The sequence below is a fragment of the Rutidosis leptorrhynchoides genome, chromosome 9 (assembly GCF_046630445.1).
Source record: "Rutidosis leptorrhynchoides isolate AG116_Rl617_1_P2 chromosome 9, CSIRO_AGI_Rlap_v1, whole genome shotgun sequence".
NCBI classification, from domain to species: Eukaryota; Viridiplantae; Streptophyta; class Magnoliopsida; order Asterales; family Asteraceae; genus Rutidosis; species Rutidosis leptorrhynchoides.
The window spans coordinates 169,191,664-169,216,197 of NC_092341.1; the positions used below are offsets into that span (position 1 = coordinate 169,191,664).

Genomic DNA, 24,534 nt, shown 5'->3' on the forward strand with positions numbered 1-24,534 from the left:
GCCCTTTGACAAGCATCACAGGATTTGCAAAGAAGGTGTGCGTCTTTGTAAATTGTGGGCCAATAGAATCCAGCATCGTAAACTTTTCTTGCTGTTAGTTGAGTCCCATAATTCCCTCCTGTTGGTCCTGTGTGACAATGGTTTAAGATTTTACTAGCTTCATCTCCGAATACACATCGGCATATTATTCCATCGGGACAACTCTTAAACAAATGTGGATCTTCCCAGAAATAGTGTTTTATATCACTGAATTATTTCTTTCGTTTTTGGTACGATAATCCTTTTTCAAGGAATCGACATACTAGTAGTTTGCATAGTCTGCAAACCATGGAATTTCATTATAATTTATCTTCAATAGATATTCATCAGGAAAGTTGTCTTGTATGGCCGATTCATTTAGAACTTCTAATTCGGGATTTTCAAGACGGGAAAGATGATCAGCGGCGAGATTTTCTGCTCCTCTTTTATCTCGGATTTCAATATCGAACTCTTGTAAGAGTAAGATCCAATGGATTAATCTTGGTTTAGCATTTTGTTTCGAAAATAGGTATCTAAGAGCAGAATGGTCGGTATAGACCACCGTTTTAGCTAGAACGAGATATGAACGAAATTTGTCAAAAGCAAAGACAATAGCAAGGAGTTCTTTTTCAGTAGTTGTGTAATTTGTTTGTGCTCCTTGTAACGTCTTACTAGCATAATATATAGGTTGAAATCGTTTTTCAATCCTTTATCCTAAAACGGCTCCCATTGCAAAATCACTTGCATCACACATTAGTTCAAACGGTAGATTCCAATTTCGTATTATCATAATCGGTGCATTAGTGAGTTTCTCTTTAAGAATATTAAAAGATTTGATACATTCATCTGAAAAGATAAATGGAGCATCCTTTTCTAGGAGTTTATTCATAGGAGTGGCAATTTTAGAAAAGTCTTTTATGAAACGTCGGTAAAAACTGGCATGCCCTAGAAAACTCCTAACTCCTCTAACATTGGTGAGATGTGGAAGTTTAGCAATTATATCTACTTTAGCTCTATCCACTTCAATTCCTTCTTTTGAGATTTTATGACCAAGAACGATGCCTTCTTTAACCATGAAATGGCATTTCTCCCAATTAAGTACTAGATTTGATTGTTCGCATCTAATAAGCATTCGTTCAAGATTAACTAGACATGATTCAAATGTATCATCGAAGACTGAAAAGTCATCCATGAAAACTTCCATGCATTCTTCTAGCATGTCGTGAAAAATTGCCATCATGCACCTTTGAAAGGTTGCAGGGGCGTTGCAAAGTCCAAATGGCATGCGTTTGTAAGCAAAAGTACCATAAGGGCACGTGAATGTGGTTTTCTCTTGGTCTTATGGTGCTATTGGAATTTGAAAATATCCGGAAATACCATCTAGAAAATAATAGTAACTGTTTCCGGCTAATCTTTCCAACATTTGATCAATAAAATGTAAGGGAAAGTGATCTTTTCTGGTGGCGTCATTTAAGTTTCTATAATCAATACAAACACGCCATACTGTTACAGTCCTAGTAGGAATAAGCTCATTTTTCTCATTTGTGATGACAATCATGCCACCCTTCTTAGGCACGCATTGAACTGGGCTTACCCATGGACTATCAGAAATTGGATAAATTAAACCTGCATCAAGCAGTTTAATAATTTCTTTTTTAACAACATCTTGCATATTAGGATTTAGTCTTCGTTGGCGTTGCACATACGTTTTATGACCTTCTTCCATAAGGATTTTATGTGTGCAATACGAAGGACTTATTCCTTTAATATCATGAATTTTCCATGCAATAGCTGGTTTATGAGCTTTTAGCACAGAAATGAGTTGTGATTTCTCATTTTCAGTAAGAGAAGATGATATTATTACAGGTAATTCAGATTCACCATGTAAATAAGCATATTCCAAATGGTTTGGAAGTGGCTTTAACTCTTATGTCGGAGGTTCTTCTATCGATGATTTATATCGATATCTGTCTTCTTCTTTTAGCATTTGAATTTCTTCTGTTGTTGGTTCATATCCATTAGCCATAAGTGTAGCTAACATTTCAGTTTCATCAATTGATTCAGTTCCTTCTCCTAAAGAACATTCTCCTATTCCTTGTAATTCTAAAAATTCTTCTAACAATTCTGCATGTGAATCTATAGTTTGAATATAATAGCATGTATCATCTGCAGATTGCAGTTGTTGCATTGCTCTATCAACTGAAAAGGTAACACTCTCGTCCTCTATACTTAGGGTCAATTTCTTACCAAACACGTCTATCATTGCTTTAGCCGTGTTTAAGAATGGTCTTCCTAATATGAGAGGAACTTGAGAATCTTCTTCCATGTCCAGAACAACAAAATCTACTGGAAATACTAAAGTACCAACTTTAACTAGCATGTTCTCCATTATCCCTCTAGGATATTTTATTGATCGATCGGCTAGTTGTATGCTTATTCGTGTTGGTTTCAATTCTCCAAGGTCTAGTTTAGTGTATAGTGAATACGGCATTAAATTTATACTAGCACCTAAATATGCCAATGCTTCTATTGAACTAAGACTACCCAGAAAACATGGAATTGTGAAACTTCCTGGATCTGATAATTTTTCTGGTATCTTATTCAACAGCACTGCTGAACAATTAGCATTCATAGTAACGGTCGAGAGTTCTTCCATTTTCTTTCTATTTGAGATTAGATCTTTCAGAAATTTAGCATATCTAGGCATTCCTGAAATCACATCAATGAAAGGAAGATTGACATTTATTTGTTTAAACATATCCAAGAATTTGGATTGCTCGGCTTCAAGTTTCTCTTTTTTCATTTTACTCGAGTAAGGAAGTGGTGGTTGGTATGGTTTAACATAAGGTTTAACCTTAACTGTGTTATCTTCATTAACCTTTTCAACTACCGGTTGTTTTTCCTTATCTTGTTCAGGTTGTGGTTCTTGTGGAGTAGGAATAGCTTTATCAGAAGTTACAGGTATTTCAGGTGGTTTAAGTGTAATACCACTTCTTGTGGTAATGGCTTTAGCTATTTCATTCCGGGGGTTAGCATTTGTATCACTAGGTAAACTTCCCGGTTTTCTTTCACCTATTAACCTTGCTAGGTTACTTACTTCTTGTTCCAAATTTTGAATAGAAGCTTGTTGATTTCTAAATGCTTGAGCATTTTGTTCATTGATTTATTTTTGAGATGTGAAAAACTGTGTTTGAGTTTCAACTAGCTTCATCATCATATCTTCTAAATTCGGCTTTTTATCATCGGGTTATGGTGGTTTGTTTTGAAAATTAGGTCTTTGCTGGTTGTAAGTATTATTGGATACTTGTTGATTGCTAGGACCTTGTTGATTGTTGTATGGAACATTTCGGTTATAATTTTGGTTTTGATTGTAAATCGGTCTTGGCGGTTGATAATTATTCTGATAATTATTTCCAGGCCTTTGGTTTATGTATGAAATATTCTCTCTTTGTTCCATTGTTAGTTCAATACTGAGACAATCTTTTGTCAAATGTGGTCCTCCACACTGCTCACAACTAATTCGTATTGAGTGTATATCCTTAGTCATCTTTTCCATTCGTCTCTCGACAGCATCTATCTTTACTGAAATGGAATCTAAGTCATGGCTAGAATCGGCTCTAGCTGCTTTAGATGATCTAACGATATCTTTTTCTTGGTGCCACTCATGTGAGTGGGAAGCAGTGTTATCAATAATTTTATAAGCATCAGTTTCTGTTTTCTTCATAATAGAGCCACCAGCTGCTATATCGATGTCTTTCCTTGTAGTGATGTCGCATCCTTAGTAGAATATTTGTACTATTTGACAGGTGTCTAAACCATGTTGCGGACATCCTCTTAATAACTTTCCAAATCTTGTCCACGCCTCATATAGAGTTTCATTCGTTTTTTGTGTGAATGTAACAATTTCTCCTTGAAGTCTTACGGCTTTAGATGCCGGAAAGAATTGTTTAAGAAATTTTTCAACTAAAACGTCCCATGTATCAATCGCCCCTTCAGGTAATGATTCCAACCAATCTTTGGCTTCTCCCTTTAAAGTCCAGGGAAATAACATGAGATATATCTGTTCATGCTCAACTTCTCTTATTTTAAATAGTGTACAGATCCTATTAAAGGTACGAAGATGTTCATTTGGATCTTCCTTCGGCGCACCACTAAATTGGCATTGATTAGTCACCATGTGTAGAATTTATCCTTTGATTTCATAATCTGGCGCATTAATGTCTGGATGAGTAATTGCGTAACCTTGGCCAGTGCGTTTAGCTCTCATTCGGTCTTCCATACTTAGAGGTTCCAGATTCTCCATTATTGAATTTGTTGAATCTGAATCACTAGAGGATTCTGATTTAATGGTTCGTTCCTCAACAATCTCTGTTTGAATGATTGGTGGTTCCGAAGGAAAAATTAATGGTTCAGGATCTATGAATTGTCCCTGAATATTCTCCGGATTCTCAATTGTGAGGTTGGGTTCAAAAAATGGATTATCGGAAATTTGAATTGGAGTACTTGGTCAACTGGATGACGATTCTAAAGAAAAATCAACGGCGACAATATTTGCTAGATGTCTTGATCTGGTTACAGGTGGTGAACGTACAAAAGGTGGTGAACGTCTTGCTCGGTGCATTCACTGAATATCCTATTAGTTTTTAAAAGGAAAGAAAAATTATATAAGTTATCCAATTAATAGACTTTTCTGATTTTGCCCACATTTCGAATAGCCAAAAGATGCAGCAGAGGGGCATGATTCGTTTGGTCTCAATATAATTGAGTACTGTTTGGCTCCAATAACCCGGTCCACGTACAAATCCAACTATTACTACGAACCAGAAAATTTTGATGTCTATCAATTTAACCACTTAAAATAAATTTTCGTAATTTTAAGAAGTTTTAGATAAGAAATAGAGAAAATTCTAAGTCCTAAAAACTAGAATGACGAGAAATAAGAAAGAAAAAGAGCGTGTCGGAATTAAAATTAAAATTGGAGAAATAAGAAAGAAAAAGAGTGACTTATAAAACTTTAAAACACTTGACTAACCCAACCTTATTATTATCACTAACTTAAAATTAAAATTGCTAATTGAGATTACTAATTGGAGTGATAATTGATACATAGGTAAAAGGCGTCGAAAAATAAAAATAAGAAAGTAGCGCTTTGAAACGGCGTCTCAAAATTCTAAAGCACCTAAATCTTAATCTAAGGAATAAGCACTTAAGGGATTTTATGGCAAAGCCTAAAAATCTAAAAATAATAATAAGCTACGGCAAAAACTAGAACTTAAAATTAGATACGAGCGAAAAATATAAATATTACGAATAAACGATTAAAAAGTTACAAAAATAAAAATAGGCTTAAAATTGATAAAGTGTACAATTTTTATAAAAATATTATTTTATATTATTTATTTTATAAAATTATTAATTTTTTATATACAAATAAAACTAATTATAATTTAATATTATTAATTAATTTAAAAAACTTAAACTAAATAATAATAATAATTAAACTAATTTAGGGTTTATTAATAATAATAATTAATAATACTCCGTAATTAATGCGATTAGGATTATGTCAGGCGCGTCAGGTTAAACTCCGCGAGTGCGGTGCCTAGCTGGCAACAAACTCCGCGAGTCGCGGAGAATGCAAATTCAAATGACAGGCTGGTTTCGTTCGACAGGTTTTTTTTTTATTTATTTTGTTTTTCTGTTTAATAAAATATATATATAAAATATAACTAAATATTTCTATAAAACAATAAAATACTTATATTTAAACTCAAAAATAAAAATACTTTTTAAATTTATATATTTTTTAACAACTCTTTTTGTATTTTTATATTTTTATATTTTTAAAAACTTATATTTTTATACGAAGAACTTATTAAAAACTTTTACAAAATTATATATATATTTTTTATATCATTAGCGTTGCGCTTTCGGCGTTTTAGTTCCCCGGCAGCGGCGCCAAAAATACTTGATGTGTGCGAGGTGGGGTACGAAATAGCTTATATTTTACTAGGAAAAACTATTAAATACGATACAATTTTACACAAGATATTTATTTATTTATAGAATGGATATACCTAAACCTTGCTACAACACTTATAGGCAGTGTACCTAATCGTACAGTAGTGTAGTTTTTAGTAAGTCCGGTTCGTTCCACAGGGAATCTTTTAAACAAAGCTTAACGCTATATTAGTTTTAATTTATAAAAAATACAAATATATATAAGTAATATTATTATTATAAAGGGGGTTTTTACCGTTTAATGACCGGTTTGTCGATTTTTAAAACTTTAGTCGCAGTTAAAACCTAATGTAAAATATTAAATAAATAAAAGACTTAATTTAAAGCGTAAAGTAAATTACAATAATGAAATTGCAATAAATAAAAGTGTGATAAAATAAACTTGCGATAATTAAAAATTACGATAATTAAAAGTGCAATTAAATACAATAACAATAAATAAAAATGCAATAATTAGAAGTGCAATTAAATATGAAAATAAAGGAATTATGATTATTTAAACTTCCGTAATCATGATGTTTGACGTGTTGATTTTAGTTTTATGCCCATGGGTTAATTGTCCTTTGTCCTGAATTATCCAATATGTCCGTCTGGTTTTTGTCCATAACAGTCCATCGGTCATAAATTTAAAGTGCGAGTGTCCTCGTCAAATTATCCTTATATCCGAAGTCAAATATTCTAACTAATTGGGGACTTAAACTGTAACAAGATTTTAATACTTTGTTTAATAATTACACCAGGTTATTGACTGCGTGTAACCCAAGGTTTTAATACTTTGTTAACAATTATGCCAAGTGTCCTTGTACATAATTTCACCCCTATTTTAATAATTCTAGTGACTATTAATCCATTCCCGTGTCCGGTTAAATGAACGATTATTCGTACATATAAATATCCCGCCCATCGTGTCCGATCGAGTGTATATGGTTATTTATAGGTATGTCCAATTGTAAATCTTTATATTAAAATTAACAAACTATCATTTAGTTAAACAAATATAAAGCCCATTAATAGCCCATAGTCTAATTTTCACAAGTGTCGTTCTTTTGTCCAAACCCCAATTATGGTACAAAGCCCAATTACCCAATTTTAGTAATTAGCCCAACATCATATTTACTTCATTTTAAATAAGCATAATAATAACTTAGCTACGAGACATTAATGTAAAAAGGTTGAACATGACTTACAATGATTAAAAATAGCGTAGCGTTACACGGACAGAATTTCGACTTACACCCTTACAACATTCGCTAACATACCCTTATTATTAGAATTTAAAATTAAAATTAAAATTAATATATATATATATATATATATATATATACACGTTTACATATGAGTGAATGAGAAAAAGATGTGTAAAAAATTCGGCCGAATGCTCGGCCTTTTAAAGGTGGATTTTTGACTTTTTGGGCTCCGCGAGTGCGGAGCTGTGGATTCCAGCTCACACAAGCTTGGCTCCTAGCTTGCTGACAGATTTATAATATAATATAATATATATATTAATTTTAAGAATTAATTATATATTATATTATATTCATGTGCATAGTTGACTTGTAATTTTTAGTCCGTTGCGTCGAGCGTTGAGAATTGACTCTGGTCCCGGTTCCGGATTTTCGAACGTCCTTTCGTATATTTTAATATCTTGTACTTTTCGTTTCGCGTCTTGTACTCTTGTAATTTTGAGACGTTTCTTATCAATAATTGGAACCTCTTTGATTGTACTTTGTACTTTTTAGCTTTTTGGTCGTTTGCGTCTTCAATTCGTCGAATCTGTCTTTTGTCTTCACCTTTTATTATTTAAACGAAAATCACTTGTAAATAGAACAATTGCAACTAAAAGCTTGTCTTTCTTGAGGGATAATGCTATGAAATATATGTTCGTTTTTAGCATTATCAGTTAGACTCACTAATGCAAGACCTGGTTCGCTAAGACCACCGCTCTGATACCAACTGAAGCGACCCGTCCTAATCCATCTGGACGAAGTCCATATCGATTACAAACGATTCACAATAGTTAATTACATCGTGAGGTACTTGACCTCTATATGATACATTTTACAAAAATTGCATTCGTTTTTAAAAGAAAAACTTGCTTTACATCGAAAGTTGACGGCACGCATACCATTTCATAATATATCCAACTATAATTGACTTAATAATAATCTTGAAGAACTCAACGACTCGAATGCAATGTCTTTTGAAATATGTCATGAATAACTCCAAGTAATATCTTTAAAATGATCAAATGCACAGCGGAAGATTTCTTTCATACCTGAAAATAAACATGCTTTAAAGTGTCAACCAAAAGGTTGGTGAGTTCATTAGTTTAACATAAATAATCATTTCCATCATTTTAATAGATCACAAGATTTCATATTTCCATATCTCATAAACATACGTCCCATGTATAGAGACAAAAATATCATTCATATGGATTGAACACCTGGTAACCGACATTCACATATGCATATAAGAATATCCCCATCATTCTAGGATCCTCCTTCAGACATGATATAAATTTCGAAACACTAAAGCATCCGGTACTTTAGATGGGGCTTGTTGGGCCCGATAGATCTATCTTTAGGATTCGCGTCAATTAGGGTGTCTGTTCCCTAATTCTTAGATTACCAGACTAAAAAGGGGCATATTCGATTTCGATCATTCAACCATATAATGTAGTTTCGATTACTTGTGTCTATTTCGTAAAACATTTATAAAAATTGTGCATGTATTCTCAGCCCAAAAATATAAAGGGTAAAAAGGTAAATGAAACTCACCATAATGTATTTTGTAGTAAAAATACATATAACGATATTTAACAACTGAACAATGCAGGGTTGGCCTCGGATTCACGAACCTATATCAATTGTATATTTATTAATATATCTAATTGTATTCGAATGAATATATATATATATATATATATATATATATATATATATATATATATATATATATATATATATATATATATATATATATATATATATATATATATATATAAATTTATTAATTACATTAATTTTATATTAATAACATATATTTTTAATTTTGTATGTACATTCAAATGGTTAATATTTTTATAGTTATATTAATATATTCATATACATACTTGTTTAATGTTATATTTAAAAATCGATAATTTGTTGTTTGTAAGTGTTTATATAAATAATTTTAGTAGGTTTTATATATATAGTTATGTGTAGTTTTAATATAAATATAGTATATATAATAAATATATTTTATGTACAAAATATTTATTTGCTTAAAAATGATAGTTTCGATAATAACGATTTACTAATAATAATAAGCATAACTTTATTAAAAATGATAATATTAATAATAATATTGATATTGTTAATAATAATACTAATAGTTATAAGAGTGTTACTAATACTTAATATTAATGAAAATAATGATAACTTGTATTATCTTCATAATAATGTTAATAATAATGATCCTAATCATAATAATAATAATAACACATCTGTTAATAATAATAATTATCATACTTTTAATAGCAATAATAATATCGATATTTTTGATAATTTTAATGATAACATTTATAAAATTGATAGTGATGTTAATAAGTTTTATAATACTAATAATAATAATATTATTACTTAATAATACTACTAATACTCATATTAACCATATTACTAATATTACTTATAATAATAATACTTTTAATACTAAATACAACAATAATAATAATTAGAACAATAATAATAATATTAATATTAATAATAATAATATAATTAATAATAATAATAATAACTTGATAAATGAACTACCTTCAAGACTCCAAAAAGAATAAGAAACTGTCCAAGCCGAGACTCGAACCCCCGACCCCTCGAACACCCATCAATCCTTATAACCAGATGGGCTATGCCCAATTTCCGAAATAATACAGAAAACATTTATAATTAACCCGTATCTTATTTATTCCTATTTCTCTCCTTCTTCATCTTCTAAATCGACCAGAGGTTCCAACATCATCGAACAAATTTTTAAAACAAGATTTAAAAGATTGAACCTTAGTTAATACGACTTATATTTGGAACATTAATTCAATAGATACACAAAAACAAAAACAAAAAAAAAAAAAACAAAAAAAGAACAGCAACTGTTTCGTCGCTGCTTCAATAAATATAAAAAAAATTGATTTCGCATCAGAAGTTGTTTTGGACAAAACCTTGAACACGAAAGGTGTTTAAAATTACTCCTAGAAGCTTTACAAATTATCAATTTAACTTAATTCATAATAGAAAGCTCGAATTCGATTTAAGAACTACCGTTTGACTTTTGAATATTAAAGTTTGACTGCAAAATTGAAATTCGATAATTAAAATTAGACGTTGAAACTTTGTAGATAGTTTAACTAGATGAATCCTAATCTAATTGCATTTTTAGATTTTGAAGATTAATGCTAAATCGAGCTTTTGCTAAAAAGTTATGCAACAGAGTTTTTGAGCTGTGAAAAAAAAAAAAAATGTTTGCTCTTCAATTGCAGAAGTGTGTTGAAATATTAACACTTAACAATGAATTTGATCAATTTTAAACCACTGGTTCCGTCGACAGGTCTAACACAAGGACAGAAGAAATAATATAAAAATATAAAGGAAGAAAAAATTAAACAGATAAAGATAAAATGGAAAATTAAACTTGTACTGGTTTTTGGCTATATACTGGGTTTGATTTTCAACTGGTGGAGGCAAGTAACAAATTTCAACAAAGCTGGATAGATACCATTAACCAATTCGTACTATAATTATTTTATATAATTAATATAATAAATATTAATAATTAATAATTATATTAATAATATTAGTTATTATATTACTGGAAATTAATAAATAATTAATAATGATATATTTATTAATGATTTTAGTAATAAATGGTATTATTTTTCAATAACCATAATAAAATTGATAATATTACTAATATTAAGAATAATAGTATTATTAACAATATTAATAAGAGTAATAATAATGATATCAATAATAAGTTTAATAATAACAATAAAGCAAAACCATTGTATCAATTTTATTTTATTTTATTTTTTTTATTTATGTACTTTTTCGTATAAATGATAACACTGATATTTATATTAAATGTCAATTCTGATAATAGAAATGAGAATAATAATATTATTAGTAAAGATAACAATTTAGATGCAATGAATTTCATATCTATAAGTTATCTATAATGATATAAATAAATACTGATTTTAATGAAGATCACAATAATAAAAGTATTAATATTATTAATAGTACTACTAATGTTATTAGTCATTATTAATTTTATTAATGATAATATAAATAATATTAATGATATAGCAACTTTTACTTATAAAAAATTCATATATATATATATATATATATATATATATATATATATATATATATATATATATATATATATATATACATTAATAATAATGATACAATAAAAAAATAATGATAATAATATTAATAATACAATTATAATTTTTAACATGTAATATAATATATTACCATTTATTATATCCTATTTATCAATTATATAATTTATTGAATCTCTAATATTTATAAATTACAATATATATAATATTACTTATGTATAGCATTTGTTTATACATATATATTTACATAATTTATTTACACATAATTGTTCGTGAATCATCGGGAGTGGTCGAAGGTCAATTGAATATATGATCATCGTTTCAAAATTTACTAGACTCAACATTACATACTTTGCTTATCGTATCAAAATCATATAAAGATTAAGTTTAAATTTGGTCAAAAATTTCCGGGTCACTACATAATCCAAATTCAGTTGCAAGTTGATATCTGTTTTTATTTTTTTTCGTTTGTTTTATTCTTCTGCTTTATTCTACCTGTCGAACCAAATTTCTGTATAAAACAAGTAGATTACTCACATTATTAGACATAAACCATTCAGTTTTTTCACCATTACTATCATTTATTAATTGTAATTGTTTAATTCGATTGAATTAAACAGATTCAAACGACACCCAGCTAAATACCTCTGTTCTTGACCAATTTCTCCAATAGCCCGATTTCTTATGAAATTCAAAATGTATAAATGCAGTTATATTAGAAAACCTTCGTTTAAACTACCTGCAAATTCTCAAGGTCCAATTTTATCTATCGATTTCGAATTGTCGAGTCAAAGTTTACGTATCAAAAAGTCAACATATGTTCTTCAGCCAAATTCAAACTTTCTGTTTCGATTTGAATTAAATTGATGGTCCCTAAAGTTTCTAATGAAGATTTAACATCTTTTTCATGAAGGAATCTAAGTCTAAAACGACCTTAATTTCAAAATCAAGTTTGAGTCAAATTGTGTTCTTCGCGAACTGTTTTTGTTGCTGTATAAATATTTCTGTCTTTATTTTTAATCTGTTGATCACAAGAATTCAAATTAGGTCGATTATGTTTCAACTTCATGTATAAATCAAGTTCTTATATTGCTGTTATAATTGATATTGAACTGGCCGTTTGAGTTAAGAAGAGGAAGAAGATAACACAAATAATTTTGTTAAATATTAATGGGTTATGAACTAAAACAGAAAGACACAAGGCAGAGCAACGGTTAGAGGGGTGTTTGGTTAGCGGGAGGTCTTGAGTTCGAGCCCGGGTGGCGTTGGTTTTTTTTTTTAAAGCTTATTTGGAAGGTAGCATATTCTTATTTATTATCATTGTTATTATTATTATTATTATTATTATTATTATTATTATTATTATTCTTATTATTATTATTGTTATTATTATTATTATTATTATTATTATTATTATTATTATTATTATTATTATTATTATTATTATTATTATTATTATTATTATTATTACTAGTATTATTATTATTATGGTTATTATTGTTATTGTTATGTTATTATTAGTGTTAAAATTATCATTATTACTATTATATATATAAGTATTATAACCATTATAATTAGTATTATTATAAGTAATAATAATATCATTATTAGAAATTTTAACAATTTAGAATTTTTATCATCATTATGATTATGATTATGATTATTATTATTATTATGAAAGTAATAAAAAAATTTATTATTATTATCATTAAAATGAGAATTTGTATCATTTTATTATTATTAGTATTATTATTATTATTATTAATAACATAAGTATGATTATTAATATTATCATTATTATTATTAATTTGATTATTAGTATTATTAATATTAAACTTAATTGTCATTTTTATCATTCTTACTAAAATTATTATTTTGTTATTACCAAAACTATCAATATTATTACAAATAGATATTTTTTTTATAAAAATACATTACACTATATTTTTATTATTAAAAAGGTATTAATTAAGCTATATATAAAATCTATCAATTAAATATATGCATATATATTTTTATCATATATATATAAACTTTAATATACAGTTTTATTATTAATGATGGATAATAGTTATATAAAAATATATTAAATATATAAGTTATTAATATAAAAATTTTCACTAATAATAATATAAATATTTGTTCGATTACAAGAATATGTTTTAATACATATATGAATGATATAGGTTCGTGAATCCGAGGCCAACCCTGCATTGTGCAGTATCGTCGTATGAATATTTTTACTACAAAATATTGTATTGTTAGTTTCATTACTCCCTTTTTAAATGCTTTTGCAACATATATTTTTGGGACTGAGAATACATGCGCTGCTTTTATAAATGTTTTACGAAATAGACACAAGTAATCGAAACTACATTCTATGGTTGGATTATCGAAATCGAATATGCCCCTTTTAGTCCGGTAATCTAAGAATTAGGTAACAGACACCCTAATTGACGCGAATCCTAAAGATAGATCTATTGAGCCCAACAAGCTCCATCCAAAGTACCGGATGCTTTAGTACTTCGAATTTATCATGTCCGAAGTTGTCCCGGAATGATGGCGAACTTATCATGTCCGAAGTTGTCCCGGAATGATGGCGAATTTATCATGTCCGAAGTTGTCCCGAAATGATGGCGAATTTATCATGTCCGAAGTTGTCCCGGAATGATGGGGATCTTTATGCATCTTGTTAAGATCGATTATCAGGTGTTCAATCCATATGAATGATTTTTATCTCTATGCAGTTTGCGAAATACCTGATAAGAGATGTGTATTTATGGAAAAATGAAAATCTTGTGGTCTATTAAAATGATGGAAATTATTGATTTCGATAAACTAATGAACTCACCAACCTTTTAGTTGACACTTGAAAGCATGTTTATTCTCAGGTGTCACACCCCCAAATAGGGCCTGGGGTATTTGTGACTAATTATATCAAATCACAATTGTATAAACGAGAACGACTCTATATGAGACATTTTATTGAGTTTTGCAGCGGAAGATAAATAGATTACAATGTATTTAATGAACAATGCATTAAATGTCTTTAATTGATATGATATGTAATGAAGACTCCAAGCATGGCAAGCAATCATCATCAAATTAGCAAATGCAAGTCTTTCAAATTATCCATGAATGACTTGTTGAAATGTTGCTTTCAATTAGCAAATACACAGCGGAAGCAATACTTAAGTACCTGAGAATAAACATGCTTTAAAGTGTTAACATGAGGTTGAGTGAGTTCATAGCTTTATCATAAATAATGATTTCAGTAATAGATGTAGACCACAAGATTTAATATAGAAGTAGATCTCGCAGATCCAAAAGTTATGCCAGTTCGTGATATTTAGACTAAACGTTCAAAGTTTTCCCCAATGACAAGTTTTGTCTATACTTGTTAGTTTAATTTCATTATTAAGTAATACAAAGACTTAGTCAAATGTATCGGAGACGTTACTCCCCATAGGCCTACCCCCAATAATTAAGAATGCATTTAACGAGAAATTAAAAATATCACTGTAGGGACTTAGTCGGACATAGCCGGGTATAACATAGTTTAACAGTTGGTACTTGTGTCCAACGTATAAAACAGTTATAAAAGTTGCGCATTTATTCTCAGCCCAAAAATATATAAAAAGGGAGCTATGAAAACTCATGATACTGTATTTCGTATTTTACGAGTATGATGGCACTTGAACAAGTGCAGAGTTGTCCTCTGATTCACGAACCTATATCAAGTATATATATTAACACATATACTCGTAATCGAATAAGTTTATATATATATTATTTCAATCGTTATATATTTCAGTATATATATACTTATATATCTATATTCTATATATAAGTATTTGTTTAATAAAATATTATTAATAATGTTAATGAATAAAGAGTTGTATTATTTTGTAATAACAATAATAATAATAATACTAGTAGTAAAAATGATATTAATCATAATAATGTTTAATAATAATAATAATAATAATAGTAAAAATAAAAGTTCTTATAAGACTAATAATAGAAATAATTAAAATGTTATATGTTTTCAATAGTAAAGATATTTATAATTTTTGTAATATCCATAATAATAATCATAGTAGTAGTAATAATAATAATACTTAGAAATGATAGTTTTAATAAAAATGTTAATTTTTATAATAATGATGCTACTAATAATATTCTTAGCGATAATATTAGGTACATCGATAGATTTAAAAATAATGATACTTGTATTAATAACGATAATAATAATGATATAATAATAATGCTTATAATAATAATAATAATAATAATAATAATAATAATAATAATAATAATAATAATAATAATAATAATAATAATCATAATCATAATGATAATTATAATTATGAAAATAATAATAAATGGTAACTAATATTTTTATTAGTAATAATAATAATAATTACTATAATACTAGTAATATTAGTAATAATAATAATGATAATACTAATAATTATAATAACAATACTAGTAATACTTTTTAAATACTAGTAACAACAATAATAATAATAATAATAATAATAATAATAATAATAATAATAATAATAATAATAATAATAATAATAATAATAATAATAATAATAATTAGAATGAAAACTACCTTAGGAAGCTTTCTTAAAAAAAATGCCCAAGACGGGACTCGAACTCGCGACCTCACGCTAACCCGCTAATACCTTAGCCATCTGCTCTAATCTGTTTTTCCTGACTATTCTCTTTCCAAAATTTATTTAACCCGTATTATATTTTGTGCTCAACTTCATCTTCATGAAAAAGTCAAACGACCAGTTGATCAAGATAATTATAACAACAATTACTAGTTTGAATTTAGACTTAAAATTGAAAAAGAAACGTACTTCGATGATACCTTGATCAATCAGAAAAAAAATAAATTTTTTTTTTAAAACCGCTGCTACTGCAGCTCGCAACTTTAATTTTTTTTATTTATTGATTTTGAATACGACAACGTTTTAGCTAGTAATTCCAACATGAAAAAAATTGTAAATCTTTCCTAGAAACTATCTCAAACCTCAATTTAACTGAAATCATAACAGATAACACTAATTTGATTGAAGAACATTAGTTGACTTTTATAAAATATAACTTTGACTCTATAATTACCACTTGATACTAGGAATTGAGACTTAAGATTTTGCAGATAGTTTGAAGGAATAATTACTAACAACTCTACATTTATATATTTTTTAAACTTATTGGATTCAAGGTTTTGGTAATTTAAGTCAAGAACAGGGTACGGTTTTGATTATATATATACAAATTCTGTTAAATTCTTCAAACAACAACAGGGTTTATCAATAATGTTGGATTGTTTTGTTATTTTATAGCAATGGAGTTCGACATATACTCTTTGCAGACAAAATCGTGACCAGTAGCAGATTTAAAAATAATCACGATCAAATAGAAATATATAAAAAAGCAGATAAAAAAAATGGAAGCAGGTATGTAATCACGATAAAAAAATATAAAGTATAGATCACGATTGATTAAAAAATTAAAAGCAGGTTATTGATATGCCTAAATTAGGTATCTGTATCTTTTCATTTTTATTTAATTAATAATTAATAATTATATAAATAATAATAATATTAATAGTAATAATAATAATCCTAATAATAATAATAATTATGTTAATAATGATAAAATAAAATGATAATAATAATGTTATTAGTGATAGTAATAAAAGATTGTATTAATAATATTGATTATATTAATAATAATAATTAATACAAATGTTAATAATAATATTAGTAACAATAATAATAATACTATTAATAATATTAGTAATGATAAGACTTAAACGATAATACTAATAATAATGTTAACGATATATATTATGCTAATGATATTACTAACCATCATAATAGATGATAAATAATAATAATAATAATTTTGATAATAATAATAACAATATTAATAATAGTATTGTTTTTGAAAATACTGATAATGATAATTGTAAATGATAATGATAATATCGTTAAATATAATAATAAAAGTAATAATATAACAACAATATTATCTTGTATAAAGTTTTACATTTTTAGTTATAACAATTAAGTCGTTTTATATTTCAGGTTTATATATTTATTTAGAATTATTTGTTTGTGAGTCATCGAAATCATATAAAAGTTAGGTTTAAATTTAGTCAAAAAATTTCGGGTTGTTATAGTACCTACCCGTTAAAAGAAATTTCGTCCCAAAATTTAGTTGTTGCAATTAATCGACGTTGTTCATACATAGACGAGGACATTTACGTTTTATTTGGTCTTCACGTTCCCAGGTATGCTCGGGGCCTTGCGTCAATTCCAACGGATAGAATATTGTTCTGTTTCAAGCGTTTAAATCATACGATCCATAAATTCTATAGGTTCTTCGATGAAGTGCATTTTATTATTAATGCGGAGATCATTCAAAATGATGATGTTATACAAGTCATTTCAGTAAATTGGATACATGAAATATGTTATGAATAGTATTGAGCTCATTTAAAACTTTGAGCGTTTATGCCACAATATTAGGGCAGACAAAACAGAGAGGAGTTCATGAAAATCATAGTCTTGAAGTTTGATAGAGATCGTCATTCTTTACAACAAGAATGATGAATATGAGTTGAAAAATAGAATTTTATCTCCTTTGAATAATATAATTTTAATGATTCGATTATAGGAAGAGTATAAACGAAGCTATCGTAAAAGAGTGAGTTGAGTAAATTAAATGTTTGCCTTAACTTTTGACATAGTTAAAGTTGATTTCCAGAATTCAAGGGATTTAAAGAAACCTTCGAAATCTTTATAAGATTTGATTCTCCAGTAATTAAGAATTTTTTTGATTTCTTTGATTAAATGTGGTGAATTGCCTCGAAATGAGGGTGAAAATAATGTTCCGAACGGGTTCGCCGGTAAGTGCTTCTGGTTCTTCGCCAATAGGGCAATTTGATGAGTGGAAAGGATCTCCTTATTCACTTCTCCATTGATTAAGTCGACTACGAACCCATCCCCAATTAATCCAGAATAGATGATGGCTGATTGGTTCGTTTGTTCCGGTTACGCTGCCATTGGAGCTCGAGGAATCAGATGAGAAATCCATATTACGTGATCGGATAAGGATTTCGATATGAGATGAGTTGTTGAATACTGAATGATATATTTGTTTCCTTGAATATGTGTATATAGCAAAAGATTTCCGTAATTTACGGAGAAAATTTAGGAAAAGTGTTAGACAAAGTCTATTAAGATAGATATGATAATATATAATAAGATATGATGTGTCTATACTCCAATAATGGCAGTATGACGTGTCAAGATCATAAAATGATAAGTATGTAATCTGATAATCTTTCGATTAAAGACTTTCAATTCGTATACTGTGATAACCCAATGACATTTTCCGGTTCGTAAACCGATGCATATAGGCATAAGGCATATAGGTACGTGATATAACAGGGAGTTATATACGTTTGAGTATGAATAGTAACGAATATAGGAGTTTCAAAAATCATGGATAATATTTCAGGTAATACATATATAATACACAAAACCATGATAGATGACATAGGAATGTCAAGAATTTCTGAAATCATAGTGTTGCATTTAAATGCGGTGGCGGAATTGGATAGTACTTAGGAAAGTGAGCAGAGTTCCTTGGTTGGCTTGGCATTCTAAGATAAATAAAGTTTCTAAAGTATAGTGTAGCATTTAAAAGTTAAAGGCAACAAGTAAAGGCACTACGGTCAAGGAAAGTTGTAGTCCTACATTGCTAAGGTACCTAATTGTATAAGGCACACTTAAAATGCAATCCTGATTCTCTACAACAAAACTGTTCTGATACCAATCTCTGTCACACCCCCAAATAGGGTCTGGGGTATTTGTGACTAATTATATCAAATTACAATTGTATAAACGAGAACGACTCTATATGAGTTTATTGAGTTTTGCAGCGGAAGATAAATAGATTACAATGTATTTAATGAACAATGCATTAAATGTCTCTAATTTATATGATATGTAATGAAGACTCCAAGCATGGCAAACAATATCATCAAATTAGCAAATGTAAGTCTTTCAAATTATCCATGAATGACTTTTTGAAATGTTGATTTCAATTAGCAAATACACAGCGGAAGCAATACTTAAGTACCTGAGAATAAACATGCTTTAAAGTGTCAACACGAGGTTGAGTGAGTTCATAGGTTAATCATAAATAATGATTTCAATAATAGATGTAGACCACAAGATTTAATATAGAAGTAGATCTCGCAGATCCAAAAGTTATGCCAGTTCATGGTATTTAGACTAAACGTTCAAAGTTTGCCCCAATGACAAGTTATGTCTATACTTGTCGGTTTAATTTCATTATTAAGTAATACAAAGACTTAGTCAAATGTATCGGGGACGTTACTCCCGATAGGCCTACCCCCAATAATTAGGAATGCATTTAACGAGCAATTAAAAATATCACTGTAGGGACTTAGTCGGACATAACCGGCTATGAAAACTCATGCTACTGTATTTCGTATTTTACGAGTATGATGGCACTTGAACAAGTGCAGAGTTGTCCTCGGATTCACAAACCTATATCAAGTATATATATTAACACATATACTCGTAATCGAATAAGTTTATATATATTATTTCAATCGTTATATATACTTATATATCTATATTCTATATATAAGTATTTGTTTAATAAAATATTATTAATAATGTTAATGAATAAAGAGTTGTATTATTTTGTAATAACAATAATAATAATACTAGTAGTAAAAATGATATTAATCATAATAATGTTTAATAATAATAATAATATTATTATTATAATAATAATAATAATAATAATAATAATAATAATAATAATAATAATAATAATAATAATAATAATAATAATAATAATAATAATAGTAAAAATAAAAGTTCTTATAATACTAATAATAGAAATAATTAAAATGTTATATGTTTTCAATAGTAATGATATTTATAATTTTTGTAATATCCATAATAATGATCGTAGTAGTAGTAATAATAATAATACTTAGAAATGATAGTTTTAATAAAAATGTTAATTTTTATAATAATGATACTACTAATAATATTCTTAGCGATAATATTAGGTACATCGATAGATTTAAAAATAATGATACTTGTATTAATAACGATAATAATAATGATATAATAATAATGCTTATAATAATAATAATAATAATAATAATAATAATAATAATAATAATAATAATAATAATAATAATAATAATAATAATAATAATAATAATGATAATTATAATTATGAAAATAATAATAAATGGTAACTAATATTTTTATTAGTAATAATAATAATAACTATAATACTAGTAATATAATATTAGTAATAATAATAATGATAATACTAATAATTATAATAACAATACTAGTAATACTTTTTAAATACTAGTAACAATAATAATAACAATGATAATAATAATAATAATAATAATAATAATAATAATAATAATAATAATAATAATAATAATAATAATAATAATAATAATAATAATAATAATAATAATAATACTAATAATAATAATAATAATTAGAATGAAAACTACATTAGGAAGCTTTCTTAAAAAAAATGCCCAAGACGGGACTCGAACTCGCGACCTCACGTTAACCCGCTAACACCTTAGCCATCTGCTCTAATCTGTGTTTCCTGACTATTCTCTTTCCAAAATGTATTTAACCCGTATTATATTTTGTGCTCAACTTCATCTTCATGAAAAAGTCAAACGACCAGTTGATCAAGATAATTATAACAGCAATTACTAGTTTGAATTTAGACTTAAAATTGAAAAAGAAACGTACTTCGATGATACCTTGATCAATCAGGAAAAAAAATAAAATTTTTTTAAAACCGCTGCTACTGCAGCTCGCAACTTAAAAAAAAAAATTATTGATTTTGAATACGAGAACGTTTTACCTAGTAATTCCAACATTAAAAAGATTGTAAATCTTTCCTAGAAACTATCTCAAACCTCAATTTATCTGAAATCATAACAGATAACACGAATTTGATTGAAGAACATTAGTTGACTTTTATAAAATATAACTTTGACACTATAATTACCACTTGATACTAGGAATTGAGACTTAAGATTTTGAAGATAGTTTGAAGGAATAATTACTAACAACTCTACATTTATAGATTTTTAAAACTTATTGGATTCAAGGTTTTGGTAATTTAAGTCAAGAACAGGGTACGGTTTTGATTATATATATATAAATTCTGTTAAATTCTTCAAACAACAGCAGGGTTTATCAATAATGTTGGATTATTTTGTTGTTTTATAGCAATGGAGTTCGACATATACTCATTGCAGACAAAATCATGACCAGTAGCAGATTTAAAAATAATCACGATCAAATAGAAATATATAAAAAAGCAGATAAAAAAATAAAAAAAAATGGAAGCAGGTATGTAATCACGATAAAAAAAAATATAAAGTATAGATCACGATTGATTAAAAAATTAAAAGCAGGTTATTGATATGCCTAAATTAGGTATCTGTATCTTTTCATTTTTATTTAATTAATAATTAATAATTATATAAATAATAATAATATTAATAGTAATAATAATAATCCTAATAATAATAATAATTATGTTAATAATGATAAAATAAAATGATAATAATAATGTTATTAGTGATAGTAATAAAAGATTGTATTAATAATATTGATTATATTAATAATAATAATTAATACAAATGTTAATAATAATATTAGTAACAATAATAATAATACTATTAATAATATTAGTAATGATAAGACTTAAACGATAATACTAATAATAATGTTAACGATATATATTATGCTAATGATATTACTAACCATCATAATAGATGATAAATAATAATAATAATAATAATAATTTTGATAATAATAATAACAATATTAATAATAGTATTGTTTTTGACAATACTGATAATGATAATTGTAAATGATAATGATAATATCGTTAAATATAATAATAAAAGTAATAATATAACAACAATATTATCTTGTATAAATTTTTACATTTTTAGTTATAACAATTAAGTCGTTTTATATTTCAGGTTTATATATTTATTTAGAATTATTTGTTTGTGAGTCATCGAAATCATATAAAAGTTAGGTTTAAATTTAGTCGAAAATTTTCGGGTTGTTATTCTCAGGTATGAAAGAAATCTTCCGCTGTGCATTTGCTCATTTTAGAGATATTACTTGGAGTCATTCATGAAATATTTCAAAAGATGTTGCATTCGAGTCGTTGAGTTCATCAAGATTATTATTAAGCCAATTATTGTTGGATGTATTACGAAATGGTATACATGCCGTCAATTTTTGATGTAAAGAAAGTTTGTCTTTTAAAAAGAAATGCAATGTTTGTAAAATGTATCATATAGAGGTCAAATACCTCGCGATGTAATCATATGTTATTGTATTCGTCCTTATGGATTAGGACGGGTCATTGTACTACCAAAGTCATATGATCAGTTCGTCTTGAACTACAATATGAACAATTGGGAGAAATCTATCTCGGAGTTGCATTTAATGCTTAAGAATGCCGAGAAGAATATTCCATCCAAAACCTCTGAAGTACTCATGATTCGGGAAGGAAAAATCAAGAAGCCACAAGCCAAAGGCAAAGGTAAAAGCAAACATAAGAGTCAAGGCAATACAAAGGCAAAAAGTTTGTCCTAAATGATTCTGTCAAGAAGAAAGAAAAACCTGCCAAAGATGCCACTTATTTCCATTGTGGAGAAATCGGTCATTGGAAGCGAAACTGCCCGACTTACCTTGCAGAGCTGAAAAATACTAAGGCTAGCAATGCTAGCACCTCAGGTATCTATATGATAGAACTATTTGCTTTCTCTAGTAATTCATGGTTATTTGATACTGGTTGTGTAACTCACATTTGTAATAATGTGCAGGGACTAAGAAAGATTAAGAAGCTGAAACCAGGCGATTTGGTATTGCATGTTGGCAACGGAGCACATGTTGCGGTCGTAGCAATAGGCATTTATGAACTATTATTACCAAATGGCTTGCATTTAATATTAAATAATTGTTATTATGTACCTAGTTTAACTAGGAACATTATTTCAGCTGCACGATTGTATGATCTGGTTACTCGTATGCTTTTCCAAATGGTAATATTTCAGTTTTCAATAAAGATGTTTTTTATTTTGAGGCACGCCCTCACAATGGAATATATGAAGTTGACATACAAGATTCATCCAATAATAATTCTATGTATAATATAAACACCAAAAGATTCAAGCATGACTTGAATCAAACTTATCTATGGCATTGTTGTCTTGGTCACATAAACAAGAAATGCATAACCAAACTCCAAATCTGATGGAATTTTAAAATCAACTAACTCTGAGTCATTTGATGTATGTGAATCTTGTTTAAGCAGGAAGATGACAAAGGCACCTTTCTCCGGTTCCGGAGAAACAGCAAAAGATCTTTTGGGACTTATACATTCCGATGTATGCGGTCCTTTTAGAACTATGTCAAGAAATGGTGAAAGATACTTCATTACATTTACTGATGATTTTAGTAGATTTGTTTATGTTTACTTATTGAAACATAAACATGAGGCATTTGAAATGTTTAAGGTATTTCAAAATGTGGTTCAAAATCAGCTAGGCAAAATGATAAAGGTTCTTCGATCGGATTGAGGAGGTGAGTACTTGTGTCAAGAGTTTGATGATCAACTAAAGAACTGTGGAATTATTTCACAACGCACTCCACCTGGAACACCACAACATAATGGTGTTTCTGAGAGGAGGAATCGAACCCTACTTGATATGGTTCGATCTATGATGAATCAAACTTCACTTCCTCCATCTTTCTGGACCTATGCCTTATTATCTGCTACTCGCATATTAAATATGGTAACAACCAAAAAGGTAAATAAGACACCATATGAGTTATGGTATGGAAAGGTTCCAAATTTATCTTATTTGAAAGTTTGGAGTTGTGAAGCTTATGTTCGACAAGAAACTTCCGACAAACTTGATCCCAGATCTATCAAATGCATTTTTGTGGGATACCTAA

At 27.7% G+C, this 24,534-nt stretch overlaps 1 protein-coding gene and 1 non-coding gene across 2 annotated transcripts in view; both read left to right on the top strand.

Moving 5' to 3' along the window:
• The window catches only part of LOC139868462 (uncharacterized), a 58,926-nt gene extending 34,763 nt beyond the window's left edge, over positions 1-24,163 (top strand). Inside the window, exons 2-4 of the mRNA XM_071856791.1 lie at positions 22,928-23,151; positions 23,400-23,484; positions 24,093-24,163. Of these exons, the coding sequence (XP_071712892.1) occupies positions 22,928-23,151; positions 23,400-23,484; positions 24,093-24,163 (380 nt within the window). The remainder of the gene's footprint in view (positions 1-22,927; positions 23,152-23,399; positions 23,485-24,092) is intronic.
• On the top strand, positions 3,831-3,937 carry LOC139869509 (small nucleolar RNA R71). Its single transcript, XR_011766115.1, has one exon. It is a non-coding gene; the product is annotated as a small nucleolar RNA R71 (small nucleolar RNA).
• Positions 24,164-24,534: the final 371 nt, after the last annotated feature.